The sequence below is a fragment of the Pan troglodytes genome, chromosome 12, assembly GCF_028858775.2.
Source record: "Pan troglodytes isolate AG18354 chromosome 12, NHGRI_mPanTro3-v2.0_pri, whole genome shotgun sequence".
Classification (NCBI taxonomy): Eukaryota; Metazoa; Chordata; class Mammalia; order Primates; family Hominidae; genus Pan; species Pan troglodytes.
Window position 1 is genome coordinate 27,909,677 of NC_072410.2, and position 12,765 is coordinate 27,922,441.

General features: G+C 48.9%; 1 protein-coding gene across 9 annotated transcripts in view; it reads left to right on the forward strand.

Annotated features, from left to right (window-relative positions):
- The window catches only part of ZNF514 (zinc finger protein 514), a 42,549-nt gene that overhangs the window by 1,766 nt on the left and 28,018 nt on the right, over positions 1-12,765 (forward strand). For 3 of the 9 annotated variants that reach the window (XR_010149346.1, XM_063789649.1, XM_063789645.1), the window contains exons 2-4: positions 6,427-6,515; positions 10,805-10,931; positions 11,302-11,397. Coding sequence is in view for 8 of the 9 variants with exons in the window: in XM_063789645.1 (XP_063645715.1) it covers positions 6,427-6,515; positions 10,805-10,931; positions 11,302-11,397 (312 nt within the window). In the remaining variant the exon portion in view is untranslated. Of the gene's footprint in view, positions 1-4,265; positions 5,007-6,426; positions 6,516-8,208; positions 8,505-10,804; positions 10,932-11,301; positions 11,398-12,765 lie in introns of those variants that run through there. The other 6 variants (XM_063789646.1, XM_063789647.1, XM_063789648.1 and 3 more) reach the window with 6 other exon arrangements.

Sequence of the window (12,765 nt, forward strand, 5' to 3'; positions counted from 1 at the left end):
AGACAGGCTCTGGCTGTGTCAGCCAGGCCAGAATGCAGTGGCATGCTCTCAGCTCACTGCAACCTCCACCTCCTGGGCTCACGTAGTCCTCCCATCTCAGCCTCAAGAGTAGCTGGGACTACAGGCATGCATCACCATGTCTGGCTACTTTTTGTATTTTTTTGTAGACATGGGGTTTTACCATGTTGCCCAGGCTGGTTTCAAACTCGGGCTCAAGCAATCCACCCTCTTCGGCCTCCCAGAGTGCTAGGATTATAGGCATGAGCCACTGCACCTGGCCCATTTCACTTTATTTTTTAAAATGTTTACAAATTCCTCACTTTCATGCCTGCTCATCAGTGTGTTTATAAAGATGTTTGCAATTTTTCAGCATTTTTAGTTTTTTTATTAAGAGGGCTGTTTAGGCCATCTAATCGGCCATGTTACTGGGAAGATTAAGAGAATTTTAACTGATATTCTCAAAAGAGTTAGGAGCATATGGAAGCTAAGCAGCCAAGAAGTGACATACATCCATCTTTTTAGAGTAAAACAGGTATCTCTTGGGCCCAGAAGCTTGTAGGCTCTGCCAAATTGCAGGATGTTATGGCCATCTGATGCTGTTTAACCACTCCAAACTTAGTGGCTGAAAACAACAATTTTATTAGGCCAACATGTTCTGTGGGTCGGGAACTTGGATGGGCACAACAGGGATGGGCACACAGGGATATCATTTGGATATCCTCTCCAAATCTCATGTTGAGATGTAAACCGCAGTGTTGGAGATGGGGCCTGGTGGGAGGTATTTGGGTGATGGGGGCAGATCCCTCATGGCTTGGTGCTGTCCTTGCAATAGTGAGTACTCCTGAGATCTGGTTGTTTACGTGTGTGACACCTTCCTGCCCTCCCCAACTCTGTTTTGTTCCTGCTTTCACCATGCAAAGTGCAAACTCCCACTTCACCTTCCACAGTGAGTGAAAGCTCCCTGAGGCCTCCCCAGTAGCCAAACAGATGCCGTAGCCATGCTTCCTGTACAACCAGCAGAACCAAGAGCGAAGGAAACCTCTTTTCTTTATAAATTACCCAGTTTCAGGTATTTCTTTATAGCAGTGCAAAATGGCCTAACACAGCTCGTTTCTGCTTCACAATTTCTGGATCCTCAATTGGGAGGACTATATCTGGCACCCAGATTGGCACCCGTGGCTAGGCTCAGCTGGGACTGTTTGCCAGCGTCCCCGCATGTAGCCTCTCTTTGTGCTTGGTCTTCCTCACAACATGGTGGCCTCGGGGCAGTCAGGCTTCTTGCACCTCATTTCAGGGCTCTAAGAGGGTCCCAGTGAGCAAGACAGAAGCTGCATGGCTTTTTTTATTTATTTATTTATTTTGGAGACGGTTTCGCTCTTGTTGCCCGAGCTGGAGTGCAATGGCACGATCTCGGCTCACCACAACCTCCGCATCCCGAGTTCAAGTGATTCTTCTGCCTCAGCCTCCCGAGTACCTGGGATTACAGGCGTGTGCCACCATGCCCAGCTAATTGTGTATTTTTAGTAGAGACAGGTTTTCTCCATGTTGGTCAGGCTGGTCTCCCGACCTCAGGTGATCCGCCCACCTCGGCCTCCCAAAGTGCTGGGATTACAGGCATGAGCCACTGCGCCCGGCCAAGAAGCCAGTTTTTTTTCTTTTTTTTTTTTTTTTTTTTTTTTTTGAGATGGAGTCTTGCTCTGTCACCCAGGCTGGAGTGCAGTGTTGCAACCTCGGCCCACTGCAGCCTCTGCCTCCTGGGTTCCAGAGATTTTCGTGCCTCAGCCTCCTAGGTAGCTGGGATTACAGGCGCACGCCACCACACGCGGCTAATTTTTGTATTTTTAGTAGAGACGGGGTTTAGTAGAGACAGGTGTGAGCCACTGCGCCCGGCCGCCAGTCTTAAAAATTTACAAACTGTATGATTCCATTTATGTGACATTCAGGAAGAGGCAAAACTATAGGGAAGGTAACAGAGCAGTGGTCACGGGTTGGGGTGGAAGAGGCATTTGACTGCAAAGGAGCAGTAAAAGGAATATTGAAGGTGATGGAGAGTGTATAGGCTGGTGAGGACTGGAGCCCCACCAACAGTGCTTTGAGATCAAATGGTGCACTAGAGCACTGAGCAGGAGAGAGAATATTCCTGGGGTAATGAATGTGCATTGTAACAAACAAGGGCCTCTGGATCAAGATCTGTCCCAAAGGACACAATGTAAGAGTGGGGAATTTCAGACACTGCAGCAGGCCCACAGAATGGGCATCAGGGAAAGGCAGTGGCCCTCAAGTTCTTCTGAAGTAGTTCCATCTCTAGTTCTGTTGAGCCATCAATGAGATGAAAATCTTTTCTCATTTGTCCATCCCCTCACCTTTTTGGTTCGGAGCACCGAAGATGGAAAAGCTTCTATATCAGCCATGGTTCCCAGACAATGTCCCCCTGCGTGGAAAAGGGCTTGCTTGCTGCGCCATCCTGGCCATCTGTGCCACTGGAAGTGCTGGCAGAAAAGTGAAACAGAGACTGCAAAAGCAGGAAAGGAGAATGGTCTCTTTGCCTTGATTTCGTGTTATTTTGTCTTTGCCTTGATTTTGTAAGTTATTTTGTCCTGAACTCCTAAATAGGGTTGATAAACCAATCTCTCTGTCCTCACAAGTGGCCCTTCTCTGGCTGAGGACTGCCTCCAGAAAACCACCGTTTTAATACTCAGACTGTGTCTTAGGCATTGGCGCTGCTATAACAGAGTGTCTTAAACTGGGGAATTTGTAAACAACACAAATTTGTTGTTCACAGTTCTGGATGCTGGGAAATCCAATATCAACGTGCCAGCCAGTTCAGGGGCTGGTGAGGGTACGTTTCTCATAGATGGCACCTTCTGTGTCCTCACATGGCAGGAGGAGCAAAGGGGGCTTAAGGCCCGTTTTTATTTTTATTTTATTTATTTATTTAATTTATTTTTTGAGACGGAGTCTTGCTCTGTCGCCCAGGCTGGAGTGCAGTGGCACGATCTTGGCTCACTACAACCTCTGCCTCCCGGATTCAAGCAATTCTCCTGTCTCAGCCTCCTGAGTAGCTAGGATTACAGGCGTGCACCACCACGCCCAGCTAAGTTTTAAATATATTTTTGGTAGAGACAGGGTTTCACCATGTTGGCCAGGCTGGTCTCAAACTTCTGACCTCAAGTGATCCGCCCGCCTTGGCCTCCCAAAGGGCTGGGATTACAGATGTGAGCCACCACGCCCGGTCTAAGGGCTGTTTTTAAAGGGCACTAATCTCATTCATGAGGGCAGAGTCTTCCAAAGGCTCCACTTCTTAATACTATCACCTTGGGAGTTAGGTTTCAACATATGAATTTGAGGGGGACACATACATTCAGACCATAGCAGGCCGTTTTTCCATTTCTTTTGGGTCCTAAATGATATTTGTTTCTGGAGTAGGAGGGCGTTCAAAGTCCTCTTTTGTTCTTCAGCACCCTTCGCTGAATTCAGGGGCAGATGGAGAAAGGCAAGAGGCACGGGGCAGCCTGTAGAAGCAGTATCTAGCACTGAGTCCCCAGTATCCCCTAGGCACGCCAGGAGAGCCTTCTGGAAATCCTCACTCAGCAGATCCAGGGTAGGAACGCGGCTTCTGTTGAATAGCCTTACATCGAGATATGCAGGTTGGGGGCGGTGGCTCACACCTGTAATCACAGCACTTTGGGAGGCTGAGGCGGGAGGATCATCTGAGGTCGGAATTCGAGACCAGCGTGGCTAACATAGTGAAACCCCGTCTCCACTAAAAATACAACAAATTAGCTGGGCGTGGTGGCGGGAACCTGTAATCCCAGCTCCTACGGAGGCTGAGACACGAGAATTACTTGTACCCAGAAGACAGAGGTTGCGGTGAGCCGAGAGCGCGCCCGTGCACTCCCACCTGGGCGACAGAGTGAGGCTGTCTCCCCACTCCCCCCAAAAAACGAGAGAGATATGAGGCTCAGCTACCAAAGTCACGCGCGAGAAGGGAAATGCTTGTACGTCCGGAGTGAAAACCGGCGCGTGGCCGGCGAGCACGGCCCCTCCCAGCGGAGGTCCTACAGGCGCCCGCGAGCCCCCGCCTCTCCAGCTTCGCCGCGCCAGCACCCCGCCACCGGCGCTGGCTCTGAAGGGCCCCGGCGGCGGCCGCTTCTGCGCAAGCTCGGGACGGCCTCGGGAGGCGGGGCTGGCGCGGGGCGGGCGCGGGGGCGGGCGCGGGGGCGGGCGCGGGGGCGGGCGCGGGGCGGGCGCGGGGGCGGGCGCGGGGGGGCGGGCGGGGCCTGGTCCTGTGAGCGTTCGGAGACTGCGGGCGCGCAGACCTGTACTGGGCCCGCGCCCCGGCCCCTTACAGAGCTGGGTGTGTCCCTCCGAGTGCCCCCCGCTAGGGACTGTGCAGGCCGGAGCTAGGCAGGGACAGCGGGGCGAACCGGGCTGATAGAGTCGGTGCCTGCTCCTGTGAGGCTCTCACCGAATCCCTGCTGTCTCCGGGCAGCTGAAGAGCGGTGGGCCCTCGCGTCGCGGGCGTGGCTGTGGCCGTGTCTCCTGGTAGTCTGAGCCCACTCTGCGTGTGGATCCACGTGGGAGCTGGGTTCCAGAGCCTGGTCCTGAGGAGGAGCCGAGCCGGGGGTAGGAGGCCGGACTTGGCGAGGGAAGAGCACGACCCCGGGCAGCAGTGCGCCGCGCTGGGCGCACCGGGGTTTGCCGGCCCTGCTCTGGGCCCTGCAGGTCCGCTGGCCCCGCCGCGCCTAGTGGGGATGCCCCGTGTCCCCCAGGCAGCCCCAGCCTGCGTCCCGCTCCCTGAACCCTCGGGAGGACCACAGGGCTGTGGCCGAAAGACAGAGATTTGGACCTAGTGAAAGGACGCCGCTCCTTAGCCCCAGCTATGGACTCCACAGCATCAGGTTTGGCTCTGGAGCGTGCGGAGGGCCAGGAGCCCTCTTGGGGAGCTAGTACCGGGCCCGATATCAGGAGGACCCCAGGAAGAGGCCGGGGAATCCCACTGAAGGGTGAGGCTGTACTTCATCTGCCTTCCGTGTGGCGACATCTAACCTTCCAGACCCAGAAGGCTGAAGCCGCAGTCTCCTGGGTCTGGCAGGGGTCTCTAGATGACCGTGGCGGAGGTGGAGGGGATGGCCATGGAAAATTGTCCCAATGGCCAGAGGAGAGCAGAAGAGGATCTGATCTCTTCCTGCTGCGGCAGGGAGAGGGCAAGCAAACCCAAGAGGGAGTGGCCCTTGGCCAGGGATCAGAGGACAATAGGGCCATTTGGAGCCTTGTCATCCACCTCCTTAATCACCTCACTAATAAGGTTCTTCCAGTCGTTCTAGCTCAGCGGTGTATAAGGTCAGCAGTGTACATGGTGGGTACCTCCTCTGAGCCCCTTCCCCCAATAGCGTTGGGGGCAGGGCAATCCAGGTGACCCAGGAGGTTTTAAGCCAGTCCTAAGTTTAGAACGTCCTATCTCTAACCAGGTGGGCATTTTAATCCGACTGTTCATCCTTCAGTGCGCATGCTCAAGGACACATAACTGGCCAGTGGAAGAACTGGGCCCAGTCCGTGGGCTTTCCACCCCCTCTTTTTTCCTTTATACCCTTGTTAATCAGTGTGGCTCTGGGAACAGCAGAGGCATTGCCCAGAAGCTCTCTAGAATTGCAGACTCTGGGGCCCCACACATCCTCAAACAGGGTCTTAGCAAGTCTTGAGCCAGAGTTTAACAAGATCCTCAGGGATCCACACACACATGAAGCTTGAGGAATGCCTAACTGTGCTATGCTTACACCCATGTTGTTAGCCTTAACTACTTCTCTGGCATGGTTTGGGTTAGTTTTTTTGTTTGTTTTAAGGCTTTTATGAACAGTATGATGCAAAGCTTTATAATGAAGGAGCTCTCAAGTGTGTTGCAGAGACCTAACAGAGCTTGGGAACACCAGGGGCAGCTTCTCAGAAAGAGGTGGCCTCTGAGCTGGGTTCCCAAGGATGAGGGGAGAGGTGTAACTTCCTCCCCTTAAAGCCTCATAATCCCGCATGGCCTTGCCTTGGGTCTTGTGTAATTGTTAACCTGTAGGCTAGATTTAAAGTTCCTTGAAGTTCTTTTCCATATTTATATTTCCAAAAGTCCTAGGAGATGACCTGCATACAGTATGCCCAGTAAATAACTTCAGTGGTATGGCCAGACTGGTCACACTTCACTCACTTGTAGACTGATGTGGGCTGTGGACAGGTGGGAGCCTCATGCAGCTGTGTACAGGGGCACTTTTCTCAATGTTTGAAGGCTAGAAGCTGCCTCTCAGATCCTTTTGATCCACTGGTGTCCTCAGAACAACGGAGGTGACATTCAGAGCTGTTCTGGGTCTCAGGCTTGGGAAGTCTGAGAGCTGTGTGTGCTGGCAGGGTCAGCTTCCCTTATGTCTCCTTCTACCTTCCCAGCTTCCCCTTCTCAGAATCCTGCTCTTCCTCCAGAGAGATTCCCAGGAGAAGAGGGAACAACCAATTCATTCCTGAAAGCCAGGCCTCGGGTGAGTTGTATTCTTAATTTTTCCTCAAATGCCTGAACGATGGTTAGCTTTGCCTACTTTTCACCAAAAAGTAGCCTCTTTTTTCACTAAGGGAACTGACCCAATGCTGTCTCTGCAGGAGGCTGAGCCCATCCAAGTGAATGATGGCTCCCTGCCCTGTCCGGGGTGTTCTCTTCTTGCTGTGCACCCACTCAGATCGTTTGGGCTTACTCTGGCATATTTCTGGAAAGGGCACTGTGGTGACCACCAGGTAATATGACAGCCCTGGCCTTGAAAGAGTGTCACAGCCACAGTGGAAGAGGACCCTGACACCCAGGATGCAGCCACCAGTAACAGGATGTGAATGGTTTGATGCCAAATGGAGTGGCACAGACAGGCCTTTCCATCGAGGTTCACGAAAAGGGGAATCGGCCTGTTCTGGAGAGGTTGGGAAAGCTCATGGAGAATTGGGGACAAGCAGGTTCTGAGGGTATGGACAGGTGGGCAGGCTATTTGAAGCTGGGTCCCTGTTCAGATGTTACCTCCCTGGATTAGGGAGGAGCCACACTTAACTTTACTATTTACAGGCTGTGTGGCCTTGGATGAGTCACCTAACCTCTCTATGCATTGGTTTGCCACCAGTAACATGTTAAGCAGGCAGCAGTAACATGAAGACTATAATAATGTTAATGATGATGAAAATAGTTATTATTTATGGAGAACAAAACCTGTATCAGGAACTATTCTCTACAATTTACACATACTAATTCATTTTGTCTCTAAAACATTCCCATAAATGGTTACCATTTTGAAGAATGGTAACCAAAGTGTGGAGAGGTTAACAGAAGAAGTCAAGGCACAGAGAGAGAAAGTAACTTGTTCATGGTTATCTAGTTAGTGAGGAAGGGACCCCAATTTTACATCCAGGCTGTCTGGCTCTGAGATCTTAACCACTCAATCATAGAGCCGCCTCATGTTGTTGTTAGAGTCCGCTGGCAGTTCCGCTGGCAGATGGTAACTGCCTAATCCTTGTTGGCATCAGGGATCATGGTGACTGGCCCTCAAGGGGGATTCAGGTTTGTCTCTAGTGAGCTGGATGTGGAGGGGTACAAATGCCAGCCTCCGGGGTTTCCCAGCATCCAGGATAGGCATGGGATTCAGGTTTGATGATAGACACTGACATTTAACTTTCAAGCCAAAAGGGGGAACCCCCCTAGTAAGGAATTTAATCAGTAAAGTCATAAATAGCAGTTAAATCTTTTTGGCCCTGATGTACATCATTCAGAGGTTTATCAGAGGACTTAGGTGGGTTCAGTGTGGTAATGACAGCCCCACATCTCAATGGCTCGCAGTTAGAAAGAGTGCCTTTCTTCTTTCTGCTGTCTTTGTCAGTAGTGGGCTGACTGTGACTCTGCTCCACACCATCTTCTCTCTGAGCTTCAGGCTGAAGGGTCAGTTCCCTCTGGGATATGCTCTTCTTGTATCAGAGGGAAAGAGCAGTGTGAGAACCAGGGGATGGCTCTTTGGGTTTCCACTCAGAAGCGGCACATGTGGCTTCTGCTCACAACCCACTGGCTGCTGCAGGTCCCGTGGCCAAGCCTAATGTTAATGAAGTGGGAAGTATTAGCTTCCTAGAGTGAGGATCCTAAAGGGAAGGGCAGGGATTATGTTAAGCGAATAATTCATCTATCACTGTATATTTTCTTACCCATAGATGTTCACTTCCCTCTCTCCTGCACACAAAATGCCCTCCAAGAGAAATAACCCAAGAGCTGCATCCAGTCAGAGCATCATGATCAAAGTCCTGGATGGCGCGATAGTCTGGATGGAGATCCTGTGGGTCTGGATACCTATAAACTAAAAGGACAATTACCTGAATCCATATATCCAATATACAATGAGCAATGGGGACAGGATGGCCATGGTAGACACTCCTTTACAGAAGAGGGAAGCATGGGAAGAGTCAGTCCCGGGTCCATAACAGTCGTGAAATTCCACTGGACAGACACTGTGAGGACCCTTGGTCTTGGGAGTGGGAAGGTCTGTAGGTTACACCCTGGTTCTGCTCCCTGGGTGGAGCTCCCTGGCCTAGTGTTTTCCTTGGCTGTTGGCTTTGCCATTGGGAAGTTCCTTCGTTTTGATACCTCCTTGGTGTCATATGAAGATGATACTGGAGAATAAGCTTTCTTGGGGGCAAAGCAGCTTTTTCATCCTGCTGGAGTAGGTTGGTGGCCCAGGATTGTTTTAAGTGCAACTCTAAAAAACTTAATCAGCTTTTTATGAATTTGTTTCCAGTTGGCTCCATGTGTCAGTGGTTTGACCCACAGTTCTTTTTGAAATATGCCCCCTTCTTTAGCCTTAATAGTGGAGTTTTTGGATTTCCTTGGGAAATCTATACTTTTTTCACTCTGAACAATTTGGTCCTACTGAAAGCCTTTACTGGGAGCCTTTTGAAATTACTGGGAGATTTACTGGGAGCCTTTTGAAATTACTCAGAGGTTTAAACAAAAAGGTTTGACAACCACATCCATGATTTGGTCCCTGATAATGGGCTGAGTTTTAATTAGCTGTTGTCACGCAGAAGCTGATGTATATTGTCTTTGGCCAGTTGGAAATGAGAATTGGTTGTCTCCAACCCTGCAAGCCCTAGCATTTCTGGACATTTCCTATTGCCTTCCATTTTTGTTTTGCAAACCACAAACTCTTGAGCTCATTTTTTCTTGTAATACTTTGTCAAACTCAGCCAATAACAACCAGCTCACACTACTAATGTTATGTTTCCAGCCTCTTCTCATAACATCACAAGCTCATGCTTTCATTGTTCATCTTTCAAGTTACTGAAGGCAATAGTTTCACCAAACAGTTCACCACCAAATTACATGGGCTGCCACCTTGCCAATAAGTTTCTTCACTGCCTGGCCTGGATGCCAGTGTCATCTATTTTTGGCTTTTTGTTATGGCAGAACTCCACTTTGAGTACCAGTTTTTTAAGGAGTCAGTATAGGCTAGTTATGCCATGATAGCAACAGCAAACCCTCAGAGACTTACACCATGAAAGGTTCCCTCTTGCCCATGTTACGTGACAGCTGTGGCTTTGCCCACATCTTCACTCAGATCATTTGCCATTTTCAAGGCAGACAGGAAAGGACAATTGCAGAACCCCCACTGGCTCTGAAGGCTTTTGCTCACCTGTAGCTCGTGTCTTTCACGTTCAGTTTGAGAAAGCAGATGACATCGCCCCACCTGGGGCAGGGTGAGGCAGAAGCTCAATTCTTTAGGGAGGGCCAGTGGATATTTTGGACAAATAATATAACCTATCAAAAGAGGTCACTATAGTAGTGAATTTTTCATGTTTGATTATTTTGGATGATTTTATATTATAAAATTGTTACTTCAGCTTTTCTGTGGAATCAGTATCTAAATGGGATTTGATTTTTAAATACTTTGGTGTAAAAGTAACAGGAATTTATAGTACTTACTTTCACCTATTTTGCTCTTTAGTGGATTGCCATACAATATAAGCTAAATGGGAGGTGTTCTAATTACTGAGATTGAAGGTGACAGGATAGTTCTGGCCAGGACCTGTAGAATAATTATGCTTTATAATGGTGACCTGGGATCCAGGGTCTCATGCTCAGCTTTATAAACTTAGGAACTGAATAATGAGTAGGCTTTGGGGGAAAGGATCATGCTAGTCAAACGCACAAAACTTATTGTTTCATCATAAAGCCACTTGTGATTTACTTTTGCTGAACTGTGTGCTGGCAGGCAGGTGGAGGATAAATTATCATAAGCCCCAGATTACTTGATTTGGCCTTATTGTTGTTAAAATCATAGGTCACAAGTTTCAAAAATACTTTAGTAGAAAACTGTTGATCCTTGTGTATTTGAGAATGCAAAGCATATTCATCTGTTAATTCTAATTGATTCCAATTAAATGTAACTAGATTGAGAATAAAACCTTTTGACAAATGAGGAAATGTATTACATTTACCCCCAACTGAGAAGAATGTCTCTGTAGGCCTGATTCACCTGAGACCCTGATTATATTTCCTAGCAGTTTCATATTGATAAGCATATAAGTGGACACTGGGTGAGACACCAAGTGGTAAGGACGGTACAATCCCTGGAGCAGCTTAAAATATTTTTGAGATAACAAAACCCACAACTCTGTGGGCACTGGGATAGCTGCTGGGAACTCAGAATCCCTTCTTGCACATCCTGAGGTTCTCCTTAGATGCCTGCCTGCTCTTCTCCCCAGGGCCATGAGGGTGCTCTTTCAGGGTACAGGAGTGTCTTCTGTGTTTCAGGACCTGATGACATTTGAAGATGTGGCTGTGGAATTCAGCCAGTGGGAGTGGGGGCAGCTGAACCCTGCTCAGAAGGACCTCTACAGGGAGGTGATGCTGGAGAACTTCAGGAACTTGGCCATTCTGGGTGAGCACAAGCCCTCCAAAGCCCAAAGCCCGCCCAGCAGGACTTCTTGATTTCCTTGATGTTTAAGAGCTAGTGGTGTCTGGGCTGGTTGGCTAAGTTTGGCCCTGGGTTTCCTTGGGAAGTCTGGAATCAGACATTTACATTCTCTTTGGGGCCCAGTGATACAGTATTTCTGTTCCTAGTTCTAGGAAACATCCAGCTACTTATGGAGTTGAAATAGGAAGTTACCTGGCTGTGTTCCTAACTTTTCACAATGCCTGTTCTCTGGAGGCTTTCCATGCCTACAGTATTTCTCCACCTTGAAGATGAATATCCAAAGACTTGGCCACTGGCACACACAACCAAAATCCTTTTCCTTCTCTACCATCAGGCCTTCTAGTATCCAAACCATATGTCATCTGCCAGTTGGAGGAAGGGGGTGAGCCCTTCATGGTGGAGAGAGAAATCTCAACAGGAGCCCACTCGGGTGAGTGAGTGAGTGAAAGCATTGCATATGATAAGGCCCAGCTGTGGTGGGAGGTAGCCCAGAGCCTTTGGTCAGTGTGCTGTCCTTTCAGAAGATGAGATCACTTGGCAGGAGCCCTCAACTCTGGTATGTTGAATTTTGTAATTATTTCTGGTGTCAGGAGAGGAGATGTTCCTTTGCTTTTCTAGTCTTTATGCTTTGTTTGGTTCCCATCTCTGCCCATGCCTTCTGGGTTATTGGTGCCATGCAGCATCACTAGATGTCTCATAGTCAATGTTAGATGGATCAACAATCGTATAGGGCCAGGCAATCCTAGATCAGCAGAGTTAAGGGAGTTAGTGAGGGATCAAACAAAAAAGTTGAGCACCCCAGAAATGAAGGGGTTACAGGCAAGGACAGACAGAAGATGTCACGAAGATCCAGGTGAGGACACTTCAAGCTTGATTAAGGTGAGTCTCAAAAAAAGTGGTTCCAGGAACAAAGACTACTCCTTGACAGCTGTTAACAGCATCCCTTTGAGACCTTTGATTCTCAGGTGACTTGAGAGTACCTGGTAGGCTATATGCCTTGGAGCAGAATTCTTGACTCAAAGCTTTCCTGACTGCTGTGTGTAACCCAAGCACACTGGAGGCACGTGACAGTCTATGCCAGTTCATTTCCATGAGCCAGAACCTTACCTGTGGCCAGAGCTGAAGCTCAGGAAAGTGGTGCTAAATTCCTGAGAGGATAGGCTGGGCTTTATGAAAGGGAACTAGGTTATGGCAGAGAGGGAAGATGCTGATATCCTCTGTACTGGTACTTACTTGATCTTTTTTCCTTCCAAAATGAGATCAAGGGTCTGACATCTGGATCTAGTCATCTGTTTATTTAACAGTGGTATATAAGCATGGCTATGTTTCAGAATGTCCCAGGGAGCTTGTTAAACATTCAGGTTCCCAGGAGCCACACAAGACCTATTGACTCAGAAACTCTCTGACTGGCCTCTGGGACCACTGGTTAGGCATTACCAGTCATTTCCTTCTTCAGAAGTGTGCTTGTTATTATTATTTTATTAATTTTCCACTGTGGCTGAAACAGAGTAGCACAAACTTGGTGGCTTTAAACAACACAAACTCATGTCATAGTTCATAGGTCAGAAGTCTGGCATGTGTATCACATGGTTCCAACCAAGATGTCCACAGGGCTGCACACCTTTCTGGAGTGGCTGGGCACCTTTTTTCTTTTCATTTGGGTTGTTGGCAGAACCAATACCTTGCAGTTATAAAACCGAGGTCCTTGTTTTCTTGCTGGCTATAAACAGATGGGTGTTCCCAGTTTCTAGAGACTACCAGATTACTTGACTGAAAGTGCCCCTCATCCATCTTCAAA